Source organism: Lontra canadensis, unplaced genomic scaffold (assembly GCF_010015895.1).
Source record: "Lontra canadensis isolate GAN:19392208 unplaced genomic scaffold, GSC_riverotter_1.0 scaffold28, whole genome shotgun sequence".
Classification (NCBI taxonomy): domain Eukaryota; kingdom Metazoa; phylum Chordata; class Mammalia; order Carnivora; family Mustelidae; genus Lontra; species Lontra canadensis.
Window position 1 is genome coordinate 2,448,293 of NW_022631022.1, and position 22,036 is coordinate 2,470,328.

At 54.5% G+C, this 22,036-nt stretch overlaps 1 protein-coding gene across 2 annotated transcripts in view; it reads right to left on the reverse strand.

Annotated features, from left to right (window-relative positions):
- Positions 1 to 21,816, reverse strand: part of SMAD6 (SMAD family member 6) — a 74,608-nt gene extending 52,792 nt beyond the window's left edge. The window contains exons 1-3 of one of the 2 annotated variants that reach the window (XM_032864633.1): positions 19,838 to 21,811; positions 12,217 to 12,273; positions 8,418 to 8,495 (exon numbers count right to left, since the gene is read on the reverse strand). In XM_032864633.1, the coding sequence (XP_032720524.1) occupies positions 8,418 to 8,495; positions 12,217 to 12,273; positions 19,838 to 20,669 (967 nt within the window). In that variant the 5' untranslated portion in view covers positions 20,670 to 21,811. Of the gene's footprint in view, positions 1 to 8,417; positions 8,496 to 12,216; positions 12,274 to 19,837 lie in introns of both variants that reach the window. The other variant, XM_032864634.1, reaches the window with a different exon arrangement.
- Between the last annotated feature and the right edge of the window lie 220 nt (positions 21,817 to 22,036).

Sequence of the window (22,036 nt, forward strand, 5' to 3'; positions counted from 1 at the left end):
AGTAGCGTCGCTCCCTCGGGCCAGGGCAGCCCCTGCTTTGCAGGGGTGCCACCCGCAAGGCCTTCCCCTCTCCAGCTGAGGGTGCCAGGCCCTGACAGGGGTGGTGTGGGGAAAGGGCCCATAAAACACCAGGAATTCTTTCCACAAAGGGCAACTGGGAAAGCGATGCATCTCCGCTTCCCTTGGCAGCCAAGGGCCATGGAGGGAGAATGTTTAATATAAAAACATCTGACAAAGTACCTTCAGGATATATTTTCTGCATCAAAGAAGGCTCTTGGCAACAGCCACTCTACCCTGACAAGGAAACTTTCGAGCGCGGCTCCTGATTGTTACAGACGCCCGGGGAGAGCGTGCCAGGGGGGACAGGAGGAGGGCGAGCCACAGAGCCCGGCAGACAGATGGTTGTGATTAGGCTAGATGCAACCAAGTGCATTTTCTGGAATTTCAGGTCTCCTCCGAAAACCTGCTGGTTCTCCCAGAGATACAGGCTACCCGAGGTGGAGTGAGGGGTAGGCGCTTCTAGCTCAAGCCAAACCACCCGGGACAGGAACAGGCCCCGCCCTCGCTGCAACAGCCCCCTCTCGGACAGCTGCCCCCTACCCCCACCTGCATGCCACTGGTCATTCGTGTGTTCAGCCAGCAACCATCCGATGAGCAGAGCTGCTCTGGGACCTGGGGAGAGTTGTTCATGCCAGATCTCAGGTCCCCGGCGGGAACAGATGTGCCACAGGGAACAGGAACCGTGTCGGTCCTTCATGGTTCGCGGGGGGGGGGGGGGGGAGGGGGGGCCCGGGGCCAGATACGGGGAATCCCACAGGGGCCAGAGAGCCTGAGTTCCGATCCCACTTCTACCGTTTTCTAGTGGGATGACCTTGGGTACGTTACTCCCCCTCTCTGAGCCTCAGTTACTTCTCCTTTAATTTGGCTACTAAAAGGAGCGACCTCACAGAGCGGTTGGGAGGATTCCATGAATGAAGGAAGGCATGGCACTCAGAGAGAGCCTGGCACAGAGCTCTGCATTAACTGTGATTCTCAAATATGTGTCATCATCTTATATGTTCTCTCAGACTCTGGATCCCTTTGTCCCAGGCAAAAAAAAAAAAAAAAAAAAAGTCATTTATTCTTTCATTCATTTATTCTATAGTGATCTCTGCCTATGGGCTAAGTCCCATGCTGGATGCCAGACAAGGTCCAGAGCCAAGTGTATCCGGGAGTTCCTCTGGCCCCAATGACCATAGTCCCTCCATTCCAGTCCATTCCTCCAGCATTTGGAATTTGCATCAAGCTTCTCCTGTGTGTTTTTTTAAGTTCTGAAAACCAAAGGGAGGGAAAAAAAGCCTTCTCTCCTTAAAAACTCCAGGGCAGGTCACCCAAATGGTGGATTAAGGACAATCTCTCTGGATTCATCTTTCCCCGTTCCCCCATCTCTCAAATATTAACCTTCTAGCCACAAACAAATTCAGAACACAGGGCTACTGCACATCTCTCTGCTTTTGCACAAGCTGTTCCTTCTATCTGACAGGCTGTCTCTCTACCCTGTTGTCTTCTTGATGAACTCCTAGCCATCCTACAAAACCCAACCCAGAATCACTTTCTCCTTGATGTTCTCCCTGAACAGCCCATTCCCATCCCAACAGCAAGCATCCCCTGCTCCTGCTTCTGTGCTGGTGCTGAGCCTTGCCCCTATCTCCACAGCACTTGGCACAAGCAATCATTCACCATTCTCGGCTTGCTGCCTACCTTTCCTGCTAGACCATTAGCTCCTAAAGGGGAAGGTATGGGCTTTCTTCACTTTATGTCACCTGCCCCTGGCATGCAGTAGGTTCTTAATAAATGATTAATACACTGATTTCTCATCCCAAAGCCAACCATCAGGAAACACACCAGCCCTGAGTTCCTCTGTCAGGAACCCCAGAGGGTATTGTCAGCTGCCCCCTCTGGGCCTTGGATTCTTCATCAGTCAAGTGTACCCCTACTCCAGTCCCCAAGCTTTAGTGCTCTGGGGGTGGGAGGTGGGGTGCAGGACACGAAGCCCCTCCCCCTGCATGGCCCTGTCCCAGGTGTGGTTTTGCTTTGGGACAATGAGGGGAAGCTCGGATACCACAGGCCAGAAGCCCCAGCTCCCTGCATAACCCTGAGGCCCAGGAGCTGGTACCCTCCCTGGAACACAGCATTACCAAGGAGCCCCTTGAGATCAGTGGCCCAATATACAGCTGAGCAAACTGAGACCAAGGAGGGGAGGTGCTTGCCTGAGGTCACGTCCCTGGGGAAATCTCCAAGCCAAGCCTAGAAGCCACTCCAGCGTGCTGCTCGCCATCCAACCCTGCTTCCTGGCAAACCAGGTTGGCCAGACCCCCTCCCCCCACCTGCCCCACAATTGCCTGGTCCCCTGGGACTGCTAGAATCACTTTTGTCTCCGCTCCTCTTCACCCCTGCCACCTCTCCAGCCTCAAACAACCAGCCCAGGAAGAATGCGTCTTTGGGTGACCTGCCCTGGAGTTTTTAAGGAGAGGGTTTTTCCCTCCCTTTGGTCAAAACGTAAAAAAAAATCCCACACGGGAGAGGCTTGATGCAAGTTCCAAATCCTGGCCATGCTGGAACCAGAGGTGAATGGTCCTTCTCACCACTCCCCTGCCCTGAGAGAGGGCAAGGAGTCTGGGGTCATTTCTGAATTGGACATGGCTAGCTGGTCCTGACCCGGGAGCCCAGCGTCAGTCCTGGCCCACCACCTCCAGGCCGGAGCCTGACTTGGTGGGTAGGCAGAGCAAGTATGGGCCATACCCAAAAGCCAGCTCTGAGTCCACAGAGACGCATCTGGGTTCAAGCCTAATTGTGCCAGGCTACCATCTGCCTTGAACCCCAGAATAAGACATCTTTCCCGCTCTCCAAAACCAAGTGAAACCACCTTGCAGCTAAAACTCCCCCACTTCCCACCCTCTCTCCTAAACCATGACCTTAGCACCCCAGATCTATAGGTCATGAGCACTTGTCATGTGACAGTGACATTATCTGGGCTCTGCCTGTCACCCAGGTGGGATCGGTTTGTAAAAACTGAGCTGGACACATACCTGTACACTCTATAGTATAATAAAGTTTTAAAAAAAATATTACCCAGGCCCTGGCCTCCCCTTGCCTCAACTCCCACCAACACCTGGGGCTTTGCTTTTTAACCTCCTAAATTCCTTTGCTTTTCTCAGCCTTCGGCTGTTTTCACGCCTCCAGACCCTGGCACCTGCTATTTCTTCTACCTGGAATACATCAACCCAGCCCCAAACCTTGTCTCTTCTATAAGCTCCTATTTATCCCATAAAACCCAACCTGCATATCACCGCTTCCAGGAAGTCTTCTTGGGCTGCCTCCACACCACACCAAGAGTCAATCATTAATCTCTTCCTCTAGACTGCATCTTCTACTACTTCTCATTATCACTGTGTCTTCACCTGTCTGTGAGGACCACAAGGTTAGAGATCATGTACTTTGTGTGTCTCTGAGCTCCCAGCTGTAAGCACAGCGGCTGCCACGTTGTCGTGGCCACATCTACCACATGCTGTGTGCCAAGCTGTGGCTGATTCACAGGCACCATCTCACAGTGGTTAAATGCCTGCCCCAAAGTCCCACAGCCAGGAAAGGGCACGGCTGGGACTTGAACTCAGGGCCTCGTGGTGCGCAGCCCACGCTCTTCAGCTGATTCTGCTCAAGAGCCTCAGCACAGGCTGAATGGAACTGAACCTGGAGAACAAGGAGCTCTAGGGTCTGTGAGACGGGAGCGTCCGAGGAGAGTATCTTGGGTCCTAGAAGGAGGAAGCAGCAGGAAACAGTGCTGCCCACCAACGCTCCTCTCCCAGCTTCGGTAGACACTGACAATGAACACCAGATAGCACCAACCCCAAAGGGTACCTCTTCGGAGACCACGGAGGTGAAAGGAGGCAGGCGTTTGGGCAGTGTGGACCCCCCTAGGTGCGGACCTGGCTCTTCTTGCTTATGCCTGCTGTGTGGCCCTCAGCTGCTCTCCTAACCTCTCTGAGTCTCTGTTCCCAAACTCTGCCAGTATACAGAATGTAAGAATCCTGGAGAATGGACTGTGCCCTCAAGAAGCTTAAGTCTGGTTGGTAGAGGAAAGACACCCACGTGCAGCTGAGCTCCCAACCCCCCACGTGATCCTACGCAGCTCCCTTCCTTTGCTGGACCCTTCCCCCTAAAAATGAGGGGTTCGCCCTCACTGGCACAGCTCTAAAGAAACAGCATGCTCTGACGACTGAGAGACCAGCAAACACGTCCAAGGTCAGCGAAAGGGACAGCTCAGTCTCGATGATTGGCAGCTGACACCACACCTTGCAAACAGTGGGTGCTTAATAAAGCGGTCAAACAGTTATCCATTAGGCACTAGGATACCAGAGAGGAGTCACCGGTTCCTGAAGAAGCCCGCCCAGCGCTGCAGCCCCCAGGTGAAGCAAGTCTGGCTTTCAAAGCAACACAGCACCTCAGGCTCTCATTCAACAGCCCAACGCTCACTCAGCCCCCAGTACAGGGCCTCATCTGGCTGCTCCTCAAAGGGCCTAATGCTCCTTGTGCAGTGCACATCCTGTTCTAGCCTAGAACCCCCGAGAGCCGAGAGAACCTTAATCCCCTTCCTCAACCCTCCTCAGAATGGCCATGCCTCTGTGGCTGGCCCCTCCTCCCTCAATTCCTTGAATTATGGCCTAGTCTACTTTCATACTGCCAAGAAGGGCTATCTCCCAGCCACTCACACCTTAGTATGAATTTAACCAGCTAACCTCATTGTCCTCCCCAAACTAGACTGAACCGGAGAAAGACAGAGGTATTGCCACAGGGAGGGCGCGTAAGGACAGCCTGAGGGGAGACTAGCTAGTCAAGGGCAGCATCCCTGGCCCTGAGTTAGGCCAGGAATCCAGAGTGTTGAGCTTCTGAAGGCACCCCAAAAGGGGGACTTCTAGGCTTTTGAGACTCTGGGCATCAGAGTCTTTCGATCTCATAGAAGCCCTGGGTTCTGCCCTTCACAGAGCAATCTTGGTAGAGTCATCTGTCCCCTCCCAGCTTCGGGCTTCCGTTCAGCAGGGATAATGTACCAGGAGCTCCTCAACAGGTCGGACGAGTGTCCTGTCAACCACTCTGCAGAGAGCGGCAACCAGACTCTCTCCTACCCTGCCACCCACGTGTCCTTGCCTGCCCCGGCAATGACAGCACCTCAAAATGCCCACCATCCGCCTGACGTGGCCTCAACAACAGTACAGGAAAGTGAAGCGGAGACCTTGGAGCTGGATAAAAATAGTGCAAGGCAAACAGGAGTGGGCTCCGTCCCGGGACTGCAGACATTCTGCTCGAGAGAGGGGCCGGGCTCTTGGGGACTCAGGGAGTCAGAAGGGGCCCGGGCAGCCGGCCGGCGTGGCCTCGGGGTAGTCTGCACCATCCTGCCCTGTGGTGACAAGGATGGGCGCTGAGCTCTAGGACTCTCGCCATCCCTGCACCCCATCCCCAGTTCCTAAACAGGGCCAGGCTGTCCCCAGATTCTTTCGATCCTTCTCCCTTGCCCCATCCCCCACCAGGGTGTGTCTCCCGGAGGGGGGCTGGGAGCCCTAGCTGGAATGCCAGGCAGGACCCTCAGGCAGGAGGGCTGGGCAGTCACACCGCTCAGGCTCCCAGCTGGAGCCTGCCACTTACAATTCAGGAATTTGGGCAGCTGGCCCAGCAGAGAGCCTCAGTTTCCCTGGAAGACAGGGGGAATCATACCCGTCTCCCTGGGGTGCAGTAAGGAGTCCAGGAGATGGAGAATGACCAGCTCTTCGCAAAGAGCTAAGTAGGGAGTGTCAGTAAGTGTCAACTGTTGTCAGCAGGGGCGTTATCTGTCCTTGAACATCAAACACCCTGGCCTGGCCCTACACATTCTGCCCTTCAGCTTTCTGACCTCACCTCCCGTCCTGCCCTTGGGCAAGCCCTGCATTCCACCCCAGCCGGAAGAATCCTGCCTCCATCCAGGGAGGAGACCTGTCACCTCTCCAGGGCTTCCTGTCACCTCTCCAGGGCTTCCCGTCACCCTGCACGGCCTCCCTCCCTGAGCCTGCCTCCAGGATGACAGCTACCACAGCCCCGAACCTAGGAGCTCCCAGGAGGCAGGGGCAGAGCCGACCCACCGGTCCTCTGAATCCCACAGCTCAAGGAAGCTGGAAAAGCTGGCCAGCGAGCCACCAGAGCCCCCAGAGTGGGAGGAGATGCATGACATCCCCAGAAGGTGCCTGGGTGACTACATGGGGAACGCTCCACTCACCTCCTGAGACAACCTCGAACTCAGACCAAAGCCCAGCAGACCCCACTTGATCCCTCCACCCCCACACCGGAAACCCAAAACTGCCTCCCCAGTTCCTCAGAATTCCACTGGATGCCAAATTTTCATGCGGGCCTCACCCACAGTTAAGAGGACCAGGGGTGTCTGCTCACTGGCCATACCACACACCACTCTGGGATGTGTGGGTGGTAATCCCAGACTCTAGGCCCCGGGGCCAAACCTAGCAGCCCCCAGGGTCTCCGGACATGTCCCTCCAGAGGGTGCTCTCTCCTGGTTCTAGCAGGGACTCCTGCCTGAGCCACACACCCAGCCCACTCTGGGAGGACAGAGAGAGATCCAAAGAGACTATATCCGTCAACAGACCCAAACCACAGCCCTCTAAAGCATTTCTGCAAATGGGAGTTTCCACCATTAACAGGGGGAGGGGGTGCAGAGAATGTCAAAACACCTCCCATCCATCTAGACGACCTATGCCAATGCACTCCACCTAAATTAAATACATTCTGAGGGCTAGCAGGGGCACAGAATCATGCATTCAGAAACACTGTTAAGCCTCTTGCTTTAAAATTATATGTGGCTTCCATCCACATACACACAGAAGAAAAAGAATGGATTAAAGTATTAACTTCTTATGCTCACCTGATAAGGTCTTTCAGGCATTATCACCAAGTAGGGGCCCACAGGCATAGAAGAAACTCCCAACCAGAGGGGCCACCAAAGACCAGAAGGTAAGGGGGACCCAGAAGACTGGGACTCCAGTACCTGAGCCATGAGCCCCACTACGGGACCCTGGGCAAGTCACTTCCTGCTCTAGCTTCTTGTTTTCCTATCACAGAAACGGGCACACTCGTGGGATCTCCCACGGTTGTGATGGAATACAGAATGAATGCGGAAGGGCTAGGACCTGGGTAATAGCCAGGCAGCCACGGGCAGCCAGCATCGCATCCCTCTTAGAGTCTGGAGAGGGGATGGCAAGAATGACAGCCAGAACTTCATATGGGGGAATGCAGGCTTTGGAGGTACATTCAGCCCTTGCAGAAAAGGGGGATGGGACAGTGGTCAGGAACACAGTAGCATGGTGGTGAATGGCTCTGCTACTATGTGACCCAGGGCAAGTACTTTACTGCTATTCTGAGATGATGCACGTACAACACCAGAGCAGACGACACAGCTGAAAGGAAACACTCCATAAACAGCTATGGTCACTGCTGTTGCCACGGGCATGGGGCAGGGGAAGGACAGCTTGGACGCACACAAACAGAAGTGCTCACCCAGACAGCCAGCCATGTCCACTTGGGAACCAGTGGCTGTCACGCCACACAGTGCACATCCATGCCACAAGCCCCAGCTGTCTTCCCAGGACACCCATCCACCATGCTCCCAAAGGGTCCCACAGACCTCGGCACCAGAGTCCATCCTGGCCCCACGATGACCCCAGGACACCGCCAGCCTCTCATTTCTTAAGGCAAGCCTGGTTTAGCTACTCCCAGGAACGGGAGGATCCCTGTGGCCAACTCTTCATTGCAGGGGCCTGGGGGACTCCAAACTGGGGTTCTCTCTGCTTCCTAGCCCAGCATCCACTGCTCAAAGAGAGACATGGAAACCACCAGCCTTTGGCCAACTCCTCGCTTGCCAGACCCTCCCCGAAGCTCGTTCCACCCACACTCCATTCCCCCTTCTCTTGACCCTCCACATCTGTCCTTCCCCAGAGTGCAGACAGGAGGAGAAAGCCACAAAGATAAATGTATACAAACACATGCGTTTTACAGCCTCTCAGCAGCTGGGAAAAGAGGCTTCCCCCTGCTAAACTGAGGGATGGAGAGTCATGCTAGGTTTTCACCAGTCCCACGAGAGACAAGGTAGAGACAACTGGTGAGCGTGTGGCCCAAGAGGTACTTTCAAAGTGACCATCTTTAGATCTCATTCATACAGATGGTTCTTAACCCCATGGATGCTGGTGACAAAGACCGTTCAGTCTTCCTATCCAAGAGGTGGGAGGACAGGGGAAAAGAAAAGGAGGGAGGAAATCATAAAGGCGTTCATCAAACTCCCCCCCAACCTGTCCCCTTCCGTGAAGTTCAACACAACAGCACCGTACAAGGACAGAAATGCCAACCTGAGAATTCACCCGGGGCGGTGATGAGGGAGTTGGTGGCCTCCGTTTCAGTGTAAGACAATGTGGAATCAGATAGATCTACGGAGGAAAGAGAAAGACAACTTAGTTGGCTGTGGGGGCAGTCCTCTCTTTTCTTGTGTGTGTGTGTGTGTGTGTGCACGCACATGCGTGTGCACACATTAAGTGCTTGCAAAGGGCACTGTGTCCCTCCCAGCTTTCTGATGCCACTCCGTAACCTCGTCCCATGATCACACGAGACCAGGCCAGCCAGCCCTGGAAATCCTCTGGAAAATGCTGACTCTTACAGCCTTGGCACCTGAAAAGTCTCAACTACTCTGACCACAGAAATAACCCAAGTTCAGGGGACTAAGCAAGTAGTAACTTGGAGCCTCTGTGGGTAAGGTTAAATTAAGCCCCTAAACAATTCATAGTTGCTGCGCTTAATTACCACCATTAAAATTCTTAAAGTTGTTCCTTCTTGCTTCCTTCCTTCCTTCCTTCCTTCCTCGCTGGAGCTGGGGAAGCTCTGTTTTAACAAGTTACCAGCCACCCTCACTCTGTCCCACTTGTACCCCTCTAATTAACAGCTCAAGCATTTGCTCCCAGATTAACTTTTTTTTTCCCTCTTCCCTCCTCCACTCCTTAACATCCAGACCTGCTCACAGAGCAACTTGCAATGCCTGGACTGGTTTTTTGCCTTTTTTTTTTTTTTTAAGGCTTTTTTTTTTTTTTTTTTTTTTAAGTAATTTCAAGTACTTCATATGGCTTGTGTTATTTGTTTTCCCCTGTCTGTGCAGTGAGTGAGATGGGGAAAGGAAAATCTTTTGCACATTTTCTCTGGAATACTGAGCTGCTACCCAGACAAGCCCATGCCTTTTTGGGCAGGCGGACTCGCAACATTTTTCCTCTGTTCCCAGCCATGAGGTGTTGCCCGTGTGAAGGAGTCATAAGGCATGTTCTGGGAGGCTGACAGCTCGTCACCTTCTTACCCAGCTCGACCCAGGTCTGGCTCAGCTGGTCCCACCTGGCTCAGGAGAACCACTCCAAGCTGGGGATTCCTGGCACAGAAACCGTTAGCCAAGGCCCTGGCAAGCTAGAATTCCATTCAATCCTGTAGGACTTTTTTTCTTTTTTCTCCTTTTACCACAAGGTTTGAGGAACGGGAAGATGAAACATTAACCAATTGAGGTTTTTGTTTTGTTTTTGTTTTTGTTTTTTGTTTCCCCACTTGCCAGATGCTGACTGGGTGTTCTGGGTTTTATTTTGGGTGGTTTTTTTTGTTGTTGTTTTTTTTGGTCTCATGTGATCACAGAGGCTTAGAAGTGAACTGACTTTTTGTTTATGAAAAAGCAACAATGCAAGGAAAAGAAAATAATACAAAAAAATAGCTCAGACTGTTTATCAGGGCACGAGAAAGTTATCTGCTAGTAAAACGTGTTAGGAGGGAAATAAGGACAGATGGAAAATCTCTTTAAAATAAAAATAATACCCACAATGCCCAAGTGGGAGCTTCTTAAAGAGGGTTTTGCTTTTCATAGCTAACGGTCCCAAAGTGTTCAGCACCCTGAGTCTTCTGCCTCTTCCTGTCTGAAGTAACAACATCGCAGGCTGAACCTTACTTCCAAGGGAGCTGCTAGAAAGCCCACGTGGCCAGTTTTTTGAGTGAGGGTCCCAGAAGTGGGACCGCCCTATTGTGCATTCTTCCAAAGCCTCCCGTTTACTGCTTCTTATGACCCCTGACATTGGAAGCAGGGCAGTGGCTGGTGGAGAAAAAGAACACTTCCAACCTTGATCACGGCTCAAGCGCCACGGAGAGACCTTGCCTGGAAGCTGGGGCCACAGGTTTGAGTCCCACCTCCACCACCAGTCATAAAAATCAGGGCTCATCAACTTTTTCTGCAAAGGACCCCCATTGTAAATAGAACTTTCAGCCCTGCGAGCCACAGGATCTCTGTTACAGCGACTCAACCGTGTCGTCAGAAGCAGCCAGAAACAATGTGGGAACAGGAGAACACGGCCATGTTCCCACAGGCCTATTAGTACGGATGCTAGACTTCGAATTTCCTATCATCTTCACATACAAGGAAATAGTATTCTTTTGACTTTTTTTTTTTTAAGCATCTAAAAAAGTGCAAACCATCCTTAGCTCACGAGCCGTACAAAAACAGATGGCGGGCCGTAGTCTGCAGACTCCTGAGCTGTGTGACTACCAGCGAGTGTCACTTCCTCTTTCTAGGCCTCAGTTGTCCCATTTGTAAAATAACCGAGACACCTGTTGATTTCCAAATGGCCGCTCGGCAGGGCCAGGCGCAGTCCTGATTTCTGCTGCTTTATCACAGGCTGACCCGCAATTCCTCAGGGCAATGATCCTTGACTTTCAAACAGAGAGGCTACATTTACTGAGAACATTTGGTTTTTTTTTTTTTTTTTCTTCCTCTAATGGAACTAGGGATCTTCTAAGCGACTAGTGCAATTATGCTGACTTGGGAAATGCTGAGACAGGCCCGTGAGGGAGGGATGGGGAACGGCCAAACCGAACAGGGGGCTGCTAGTAGGTTTCCGCCTCAGCCCTGCTGCTCATTAGCTGGGGGGCCCTCTCCATCCCTCAGCCAGATTCCTCATCTGCGAAGTGACTGGGTCCCACCAGATGACCTCTTCTGGTCCCCGGAGAACTAAATAAAGCTCCTCCCTCCATGGGATGACCAGACGTGGCGAGAAACAATGAGGAAGCTGCCATCATTAAACCACTGACTCACACACGTCATGGGACAGCCTCTGTCCCTCTCAACGGAAGAGGTCAAACTCCTGAACGGACCTGGTGGGCACCTCTGACTTTGCAGGGGGGCCTGGAAAGCAAACTGGCCCAGATGCCTGAGAGCCTGGGACACTTCGAAGTGACCTCCCAGATGATGCTGACACAGGCTACTGGGAAGAGGTCTTTACCCAAAACAAAACAAAACCCACTTCTTGTGGTCACTTGGTGGAATGTATGAGCATCCCTGCCGTGCTAGCTGACTTCGAGAGCCTGAATCCCACGGGAACGCCTGGGTCACAGAGTCCCTCTCCTGATAATGGTAAAGCCAAATTCATGGGCCCCACCCCTGGGATCCTCCAGAGGAGGGTACGGCAGGGCCAGAAAACAAGCCATTGCTGCTTTCAAAACCACATGCCTCTACTCCAGGATCTGAGGTGGCCAACTAGCCCCAAGGTTTTCCAGAAAACCCATTCTGCCTCCGAATGGGACCCGCCTAAAACGATAGACGACCACCTCCACTGAGCACACGGACAGGACTGCACACAGGTTTCTCCACAGTCCAACTCTTGTTTCTGCCCAGGTGAACTTCTTGGCTTAACTGGGGATGGTGGGGGCAGGGGGGCGAGGGGGGAGCACGCCACTCCCCTCCAGGTGACTTCTGCTCTCCTATCTGTCATAGTGCTAATTACCACAGGCTCAAAGGAGAGCAACCAAGGGCTGGGGGAGGGGGAGAGGAAAAGGAAGAAAACCAACCCATCTCCAGTGAGGTACTTAAGCCAAAACCCATTCATCTCCCACAGGCCCATGTTTAAAGGTCACAAAGAGGTTAATGATGAGCAGAGGAATTTCGAGATGTAAATAGTCCATTATAGACCCCGAGTCTCCTTTGGTCCAACTGTAGGTGTGTTTGTAAAACTTCGTCCCATCGTCCCGTCGCAAAGGCAGCCAGGCCCGCTTTCCCAGCCCTCCCCTCCAGCCCTACCGCACTGAGGCTGGGCCCCCTCAAACTGGAAGGGAGCTGGGTGGGAAAGAGCACACACTTACCCAGTGGCTTGTACTCGTCGCGGGGAGACAGCCGAGAATAGGGGGGTGGTGGTGATTCTGGAAGACAGGAGACACGACACGTCAAGGCTGGGGCAGGGGAGGTCACACCTGGGGGTTTGACCTGCTTTTGATGATTGGTGTCCTCAAATACTCAGCCCAGCCCCCAGGAAACTCTCTTCTCCCAGCACGTCTCTTACCCAACAGGTAAGGCTTATAGGTTTGGGGTACAGACCCAGATTCAAGCCCTCATTGGCTCCCTTTGGCCCCTTTGGCTGTATGACCTCAAGCAAGTTCCTTCACCTCTGGGATCCTGTCTCCTCAGCTCTAGAATAGGGTTAATAATCATAAAGACCTGCCAGGTTTGCTAGGAGGGCAAACACAGATAATATATGTAAAACAGCTCTTGGTCCTCTGGAAAAGTACCTGTACAAACACTGCTGTCATGATAACAAGTGACACACGGGTGCAGGGAAGTCAGAGCTGGGGTTGCCTAAGAAAACACGGGATATATGCGGCATTGTTTTTAGTATACGTATGTTCCTTGCACTATTAGGGACATATATATGCTAAAAAATTATGTGCTGTGTGTTTTTTTTTTAATCAGAAATTCAAATTCAGCTAGGCATTCTGTCCTTTTATTGCTAAATTTGGCAACTCTAATCAGAACTGAGCATGAGAGACACGGACGCTCCTTCCCAAATAAGCTGCATTACAACTGACATTCTTTGGGGCAGACAGAAGGGCAAGACAGGCTAGAAGACAGGAAGGAAACCCAGCTTCCCAGATGGGAGACCTTAAGCCAGTCACTTCCAGCTAGCTCTCAGCCTCAGTCTCCCCCTTTGTAAAGAGAAGAGGCGGACCCCAAGCTCTCCGTAGCCTCCCAGCTCAGACCCTCTGTGATTCCTTATTGTCTACGGTATTTTTCTTTTGGTTTCCTTTCATTTGCCTAAAATAATCCTCTTTAAAAACATATATTTTGTCTTCAGAAGAATTCCTTAGCCTCTTGCTTTAGGGGAAGTAACAATTTGCTAAACTAAGTAACAATTTGCATGAATGAAATGACCCTTCATTTTCCCTAAATGAAACTAAACACCATCAAATCGCAAACTAAAACAAACTCTCAGTGGTAGTAAAGCGGTAATAACTATTATTAGGCCGGTATCAGTAATGACACAAGGGGTAATAAGTGTTTTTCGCAATTATAATAAGGCACAATTAGTTGTAGGAGCATTTGCTTTGCTCCGTAGCCCAGTACAGCTTCCCTTCTTCCCCACCCAGCTTTTCCATCCTGAAATTACTTCAACAAAGTCAAGGCTCTGAGGTCTAGAAACAGGGACTCTTTTGTGGACCAGAGTTTGGGAGAAGGAAAAGTGAATCATGGAAGAGCCACTGGGACGGAGGCAAACGTCTGCTGAATGCCCACCCTGTGTCTTTCTCCATGCCGGGCATTTTCAACTTCATTCATTGTAAGTAATATCATTCTTTTGGATCTTAGGTACAGTGTGGTTAATCACGCTTCTGGGTGCCTACTCGTTTTTCTCAAAAATAAATTAAGATGGCCGTTGTCATTCCCATTTTACAGATGAGAAGACTGACTTGCCCAGGGTCCCCTCCAGCCAATCATGATGAAACTGGAATGTGGACCCAGGCCCTGACTCGACTCTACATCCCAAGGACACAGGGAACAAGAGGCACCCCCGTATTACACTCGTTCACCCCAGTCATCAGTCCATCACGTGCGCAGAAAGTGCTTGGTCAACATGTACAAAGACAATGGTAATCAGGATAATGGAGAAGTCGGGGCCTCTGCAGACACAGGTGCGGAGAATGAGGACTTAGAGGCTGAAAAGAGTGACCCAAGAAGCCGCCAACAAGGCTCCAGGAAGGCAACAATTTGCCTTCAGTAGCAGCCACTTACTTAATCCACTGGTCCTCAAGACTTGGAGGAGCTAGAAACCAGACCTGAGAGAGGATCAGCCTTTCAGGACAAGAGGCACAATGCAAGGAGGCCCAAAGCTCCACAGGGAAAGAGAATTGAGGCAGGCGCTCCCACCCATACAGTGATCAAGGAGGCCTGACAGGAGGCAGTGACCCCCTCACCGCAAACTGACAGTAGAGCCAAAGCCACAGCCAGAAGCTAGGTCTCCTGATCCCTGGTCTCACGCCCTGTCCACTCCCCCACTCACTTACTGGAAGGCCTGTAATTCTTGTGTTAGGGTTCCTTTTGCAAAATTCTGATTGGCTGAGGCTCAGGCCACACACGGTGGGGCGCTCTGGACAACTGCCCTCCTGGATCTGTCCCCCCAGAGTGAAACTTGGCAGCAATGGGCAGTGGTGGCTGGAGTCAAGCCATTGTCATCAACCCCACCATTCTCCCAGGGGCTGTCTATCTGAGACCCAAAACGTGGAGGGGAAGAAAGGCTATAGAAGAGGTTGCTTCTGAGATTCCCGCCACCCATGGCCCCTCCCGGTCTGGGTGTCTCCTAATGTGAGTAAGGCAGAAAGCAAATCTGTAAATTAGAAATGTCCCTCACACCAGCTCGTGAGAACTGCAAAGCTTTTAGGAGGGACTTGACCAGGCCCCCGTTTGGTCCAGCAAAATGGTTTGCACAGAACTGCTGAACAACTTCAGAGGCTGAGAGCTGAGCGCTAAATTCCATCCTGGGCAAAAAGTAGGAAGGCCTACAAACTCCACCCCAAGACCCAGAGATTTACAACGTCACGTGTTCACCCAGCTTAACTGCTCCTTTTAACTGGTTGGGCCAGCTGAGGTCCAGCCAGGTACAGGACCTGTCCAAGGCCACATCCGAAGGCAGGAGATGTTATTTTATTTCTCTGAATCAAAGCGGGAAGCCAGGTAGGGACCGATTCTGAATTACCTTTTCTCCAACAACTGAGTTCTCATTCACATACCGAGGTTCACTCTTTTAAAGTGTACAATTCAGTGGTTTTTTAGTATACTGAGAGTTATGAGACCAACACCACTGTGTAATTACTGGACATTTTCCTCATCCCAAAGAAGCCCTGTCCTGTTAGCCATCAGTCCCTACCCCCTCAACCCCCAAACCCTAGGCCACCATAAATCTACTTTCAGTCCCTATGGATGTGCTTATCCTGGACAATTCCCACGAATAGGTTCACATAGTACGCGGCCCTTTGTGTCTGGCTTCCTTCCCTCAGCACAATGCTTTCCAGGCTCACCCGTGCAACAACATCGATGGAACATTTTTATGGCTGAATGATACTCCGCTGTATGGATATACCACAACTGGTTAGCCATTCCTCAGCTAATGGACATTTGGACTTTCTCCATTTTTTGCCTATTAGGAATAATGTTGCTGCGTACAGTCCTGGGGGACCTTTAACTGGCATCTCCACTTCACTCCCATGCCTCCTGCTCCCGCTGATCTGGGGGATCTGGGCGATCTGGGCAAGGGGAGCCCCAGATCATTAACTCAGGTGGGAGACAAAAGGTCAGAAGGCCAAGTGTGGGCTGCCTCCAGGCCCTCCATCCAGTCCCCTTTTAGGAGCTACCTTAGGGCTTCCAAAAGTCATACTGATTTTTCAGTAATAACTTAAGATGCTCTAAACTCGAAGGGGAGAGCGCCTAGAACCCTTGGGGGCCCTCTGAAAGAACTGGATGAGAGAGAAAGAGAGAGAGAGAGAGATATCAGACACTCCAGCCTCAGGCATCAACTTCAGGAATCTCCTCCAACTTCCTTCAGAAGTTCAAGAGCAGTCAGCCATGGGCCGAGGGTACCAGAAGGTTAGTGCTCAGCTCAACCCAGCCCAGAGGGGCCTCTGGTTAGCCCCCAGGAGGTACTTAGCCTTCTGGGATCTAGACCCTAATTCTAAAGCCAGAAGAGCTCCCAGCCTCTCCCAGAGCCTGGTAAGGTTTCAGTTTGGGACAAAGCCTTCCACCCCTGCTCTGCAACCCAGCATCTCCCTTAGGAAAGGATCCACATGACGCCCTGGGCCTCCTGGTTGCCCCCCTCCCAGGGGTGGCTGTGGGTGGGGAGGGGGCCTCCCAAGCACCAGTCCCCTCCACCCCCAGAACTTGAAGGCTCAAGCTCAAGCCAGGGATGGGAGCCTCAAAAAAAGGAGCTCCTGGCGCTTTAAGGCCGGCGGAGCCTAATTGCCCAGATTCCCCCCGGCAGCCAGATAAACAGCACGGCCGGCTGGCGCCAGCAAGAGGCAAACAGCACATTATCACCCCTTCCTCACCTCCAAGGAGGAGCTCTGAGGAGCAGGGCGGGCAGGCCGAGGGGCTGCCAGAGGGGCGGGGCAGGGGCTTGGAAGCCCAACTTGAAATTGATCTCATTTCAAAGGGATAATGCCAGGCCAAATAAAAGGAAAACTTTTTAGCCCATTCTAATTCCTATAGTCCTGGCCTGGGAGCCCTGTGTTTTCCTAGGCGGCCTCCTCCAGTCACTCAGAAGTTCGCTCTCGCTCTCTTTCCCTGGCGCAATTTGGATAATAGTAATTTACTGAATATAATTACAGAAAAAAAAAAGTGGTGGAGCAAAGAGCAGGAGATTTATTCCAAAGTTAATGGATACTTTCAGGAGAAAGGAGCTGTATAAACACAGGTTAGAACTGTGATTAAAGTATTTCTCCACATTTCCGTCCACATAGGCACCGAGCTCAGCGAACTGGCTTTTCCCGGGACAGAAAGACACACAAGAGGGAAGGGCAGCTGGGGCCTGACTCCCACAGGGACGGAGGTGCAGGACAGAGCCACGCAAGGAGGGAGGACTCCCACTTTCTGAGACAAGCATGGGGGAGAGGGCAGGGGAGGAGGCCTGGGTCGCCTGGAATCTGCCCATCAGACTCCAGGATTCTGCCCACGGTCTCATTTTACACCGTGTGAAAAGAGGTCCAAAGAGGGGAACTGGCCCCAGGGTCCCAGAGCAAGCTGATGGATGGGATCAGAGTTTGCTCTAAGCAGGAGGAGTCAGCACTGCCCAGAAAGGGGCCTCCTGGCCACCTGGGCTCCCTGTAGGGGTCAGGTGGGCACTGGGGCAACTGGTGGGTGCCTCTCAGTTGGCCTGCTGAGTATGCTGCTGTATTCTCCAGCTATGTGCCTGCTCTCCCCAAGTGTGTCTGTCTGTCCATCTGTCTTGTCTGCCTGCCCGCCCGCTCCACTGCCCCAGCCCTCTTCCCCCAGAGCCCTGGAAGGAGCAGTCTCCTTATCAGGATGCGCACGGCTGAGCTCCAGCTATGTACCCGCCCAGTTCTAGGAGCCAGGCTGGCGGCCAGGCAGCAGGGGTGGAGTGGGCAGCAAAGGGCTCCCCAGTTCTCAGTCCCAGCGGCCCACACCATCAGGCGGGGAGGAAGCAAGAGGGTCAACCTGGCACCTCCTGAAAACTCTTCCCAGACCATCTGTCCTCCCACCTACCCCCAGGGTGGCCTCAATGGGGAGAGGGGAGAGGGCTGGCAAAGAGGGAACAGACACCAGGCTCCTGTAACAGCGCCTCCTTTGGGGAGGAGGGAGGGAGTCAAGTGCCAGTGCTCAGGCTAGAATCAGATATGGAGAATGTTCCTAGAGCCTCCCAAGAACTAGTAGGGAGACTGTGAGGGCAGGTTACTCATCCAAGGTCAAGCTTACTAAAGACCCTGGGACCAGGGCTATGGGGAAGAACTGCTCCACTACAGCTCGCCCCTCAACCTGTACCCCGCCCCCAAGTTGGCCAAACTCAAACCACCACCTAAGTTGGCATCTAAGCTGGGGAGAGAGGGGTGTGCATCCCTCCTGGCTCTCACACACCTGAGCAGACCAGGCACCTTGACTCTCAGCAGGCCCTCTCCTTCTCCTCCTCTCTGCCCACCTCCCCGACCCACCCTCCAAGGCTGTCTCCAGACAGCACTATGGAGCTCCAGGAGGGGATCCTGTTAACCTCCACATCCCACAGCGCTCAGAGAGTTCAGACCTAAAGACCTGGCCCTTCTTCCCCCATCCTTGACCCATCTCCCAGGGGAAGACTGTTTCTCGAGGGCACCCTACTCATATTTCTACTCTCTCTGCTATACAGCACCCAGCACCATGCCTGACACACAGTAAGTGCTCAACATGTATCTGTGGGCACACTGACTTGGTAAGAGAGAAAGTAAGCTGCCAGGGCCTGCTGAAAGCACAAAGTGGGCCCCACCAATTACCTCCCATGCACCAAAAATGACCGGCGACAGGGCAACCACCAACAGCGACCCTTGCCCCAGAGTGAGGGAGGAGATGGGTACCATACAAGAGGAAGCCACTTCCAGGAGAAGCTGTCCCGAAGAGGAACAAGGAGCACAGAAAGACTCCCATGGGCCACAGGTCAGGTACTGCCAAAAGCCCTTGAGTCAGGCCTGGAGTGACCATGCAGGGTTCAGGGCAGCCAGATCCATGGTGCTTCTCCCCAACCTCCCCCCATCCCCCAATCAGTGCTCTCTCTTCGGGAACCACCAAGACAGCTACACCTGCCTTTCCCCCCCAGCCACCACCCACACGTGAACAAGACATCTGGGACAAATCCTGGGCCCACCGACCCCTTCCACACTGGGAGTCTAGAGATCCGTGATCTGACCCACTATGTGCCCCCAGGCTGGATGCTGACTCTCCATAGGCTAGAGGAGCTCAGAGCCTACCCAGGCCCAACAGCCTTCAATCTTCTATTAGTCCCACCCCCACAGAATCCCCAATGCCACCGAATGCTCACGCCCCTAAGATGCTATGGGCTGAAATGTGTGAGTTATGCACTGCAGAGGTCAGAGTGGGGTGGGCGGGAGCCTCCGGCTGTCCTCACCTCTGCTCCAGATCCCAGGGCCTGCTCAGTAAGCAGGGCTGGGGGTGGGGTGTGTGCGGGAAATCCCAGGAAGAGAACAAAGAGGGGAGGCAGGTCTCAGAGGTAAATAAATTATCTGGCTTTCTTGCTTCCTCCACCTGCGGTCGCCTCCAGGACCCTCAACTCTAGAAAAACTGTACACAGAACTGACAATGATGACCACCACCGGGTGTGTGTGTGTGTGTGTGTGTGTGTGCTGATATTTGACACCCAAAGGATGCTGGCAGCAATCAGGGCAAGAAGGTGATCTCCACCTGGAGACAGCTTTGCTCTAAATTGTACAAAGGAACCAATGTGACCATTTATGAACACTTCTGACTCTAGACATGAATTGTCTATGCCCAATTTCACAACTTGTATCTACCTGGATATAGGGAAGTACAGCATAGGGATAAGCATATGCACACAAACGCTACAGGCCTGGGCACGGACTGAGGGTAAAATGAGGAGGGGGGGACTGGACGACACTTGTGTTTGGTTTCTCCTAGGCCTGCCCTCCTCTTTCACCGTCTATGAAGCTGCAGCCTACATTAGGTCCCTGAAGCTGCAGAGAAACTCCAATGCCACCCTTTCGAGTTTGCCCAAGTCTTAAAAAGGTGCCATTTGACACGTGTGCCACTTCCCCGGCTGTCCTGCCCGGCGAGGAGCCTCCACTCGCGGCTCCCACGCTCCAGGGGCACCCGCGGGTGCAGCCGCAGCTCCACCCGCCCGCCGGCCCGCGGTGTTCCGGCCCGAAAACGCCTCGGAAAGGGGCGGGAAGGGGAACCCCCAGCCCCCACCGGCGCGCGCGCGCTCACCTGGCCCGCAGAGCCGACTGAAGTGGTAGGGGTTGCAGCACACGGTGGGGCCGTCGGCGGCGGCGGCGAAGCTGTGGCAGCCGCACAGGGGCTTCAGCTCCACGGCGTGCTGCAGGTCGGGCCAGCGGAAGAGGCGGCCGAGCAGCAGCTGCGGCGGCGCGGGCTGACCGCCCAGGCGGAGGTCGGCGCGCGGCACCAGCACGCAGCCACCCGGCACGCCGCCGCGGGACTCCACCGCCTCCAGCAGCGTGTCCAGCGAGCGCTCCTTGAGCCGCTTCAGCAGCGAGTACGTGACCGTCTTGAGTTCCTGCTCGAGAAGCAGCAGCCGCGAGCGGGCTTCGCGACTCCGCCCGCCGCCCGCCGCCTCCAGGGCCGCCCCGACCAGGGGGTCGCCGGCGTCCCGCGGCGCGCCCGCGGCGTCCCGCTCCGAGAAGAGACAGCAAGTCACCGTCTCGCAGTCACTTTCGGGCAGCCAGCCCGGGCCTCCCGGCTCCGCCACGTCCAGCGGGGAGCACCCAGCGCCGGCCCCCGGCTCCGACATGGGCCTAGGGGGGGCCCCTGCGCGCCGGCGCCTCCCCGCGCCCTGGGCGCCTCGCTGTCCCACCGCGTCCCGGGGCCGCCGCGGGGCTACCGGGCGGACTTCGGAGCGGCCGCCGCCTCCGCCTTCTCGTGCCCGCGGGGCCGGCTCAGCTCGGCTGCCCCAGCTCCCATCCTCGTCTTCGCCGCCGCCGCCGCCGCCGCCGCCGCCGCCGCCGCCGCCTTCCTCCCGGTCGGGGACCACACGACTTCGCCAAAGTCGCCGCACCAGCCCCGAGCGTTTGGACCTGAACATACGATATCCTTTGGCGCCGGGGGTGGGAGGGAGGCGGTCTCCGGTTACCGGGGGTCCGTTCCCTCAGCGAGGCGCCGGCTGCGCGGGCCGCAGCCCCACATGAAGCTCCGCCGCCGGGCGCCGTGCAGATTGCGCACAGCCTGTCGTCGAAGGGGCGCCGCGGGGCTGCAACATGAGGGAGCTCGCCGGGCCGGGACGGCGGGGAGCAGGCGCGCGCCGAGCCGCAGTCCGCGCGGGGCCAGCGGCTACATGGACCCCGGCGGCCCGGCTACTCAGCAACTCCAGCCCCGGCGCTGGAGGGGGACTGCAGGCGGCGCCGCGCCAGAAAGACCCCGCATGGGCCGGCGAGCCTTCAAAAGTTGCGCGTTTGGTCCATGAGCACAAAGCGCTCCCGCTGAACCCCCCAGATGTGTCGGGGGCAGCCCTGCCTTTAAAACCCAAGCGCTTAACTACATGGGCTTTTCCTGCAGGATCTGAAAGGCAGGCTTGTTGATACCCTCAGCTTCCTTCTTACTCCCTGCAAAAAGGAAAAAAAAAGGAAAGAAAGAAAAAGAACCCCAAACAAAACCAAAATCCTGGAATTGCATGCACGAGAAGCCAACTCCGTCTCAGGTCCTAGGCGCTAGAGGCACTTGGAGCAAGTTTCTCCAGAACGCGGGTGTCAACACTTGAGTGGAAACTGTAAAAATCCCAAGAGCTGTTGGGAATCCTTAATTAAAAATGCAATCCACCGAGGCAGAGGTCGCAGCCCGCCCCACGCTGCGCTCGGACGCCCGGGGCGCCGCGGCTGCAGAGGTCGTCCCCCTCCCCCCTCCACAAAAAGTGCCTCCCGGTGGCCCCGCGGTCCCTGCGAGGTCTGGCGAGGCAGCGCCCGGCGGCTCTTTCTCTCGGCTCGGCTCCCTCGCTCGCTCCCCCGCTCGGCTCTCTCTCTTTTTTGTTCTCCTCAAACGCACACTGAGGGCCCCCGGAGGAGCGCCGCGGAGTCATTGGCTGCCTCCCATCATATGCCAGTCTAGACACTTTGGCGGCTCCGCGGCGCTGATTGTTGCGCAAACAAGGTTTCAAGTTTCTTAACTCTTAAAGGAGAACACGTCCCATTGCAGGGCCCGAGACTCCGAGGGGCCGGCTCCCGGGGCGGGCCGAGCCCGGGCTCCCGCCCCACGCTCGCCCCGGCACCCCCGCCCCGAGCCTGACAGCGCCCACGACCCGCTTTCTGGCCCGCGTTGCGCCGCGGGCACGGATGCGAGCGAGCAAACGCACACGCCCGCGCGCGCGCGCGCACACACACACACACACACACACACGCGCGAGTTACACAAACCAGGGGTGAGCGGCGCGAGGGCTCGGTGGACCCACTGAGGCTTGTA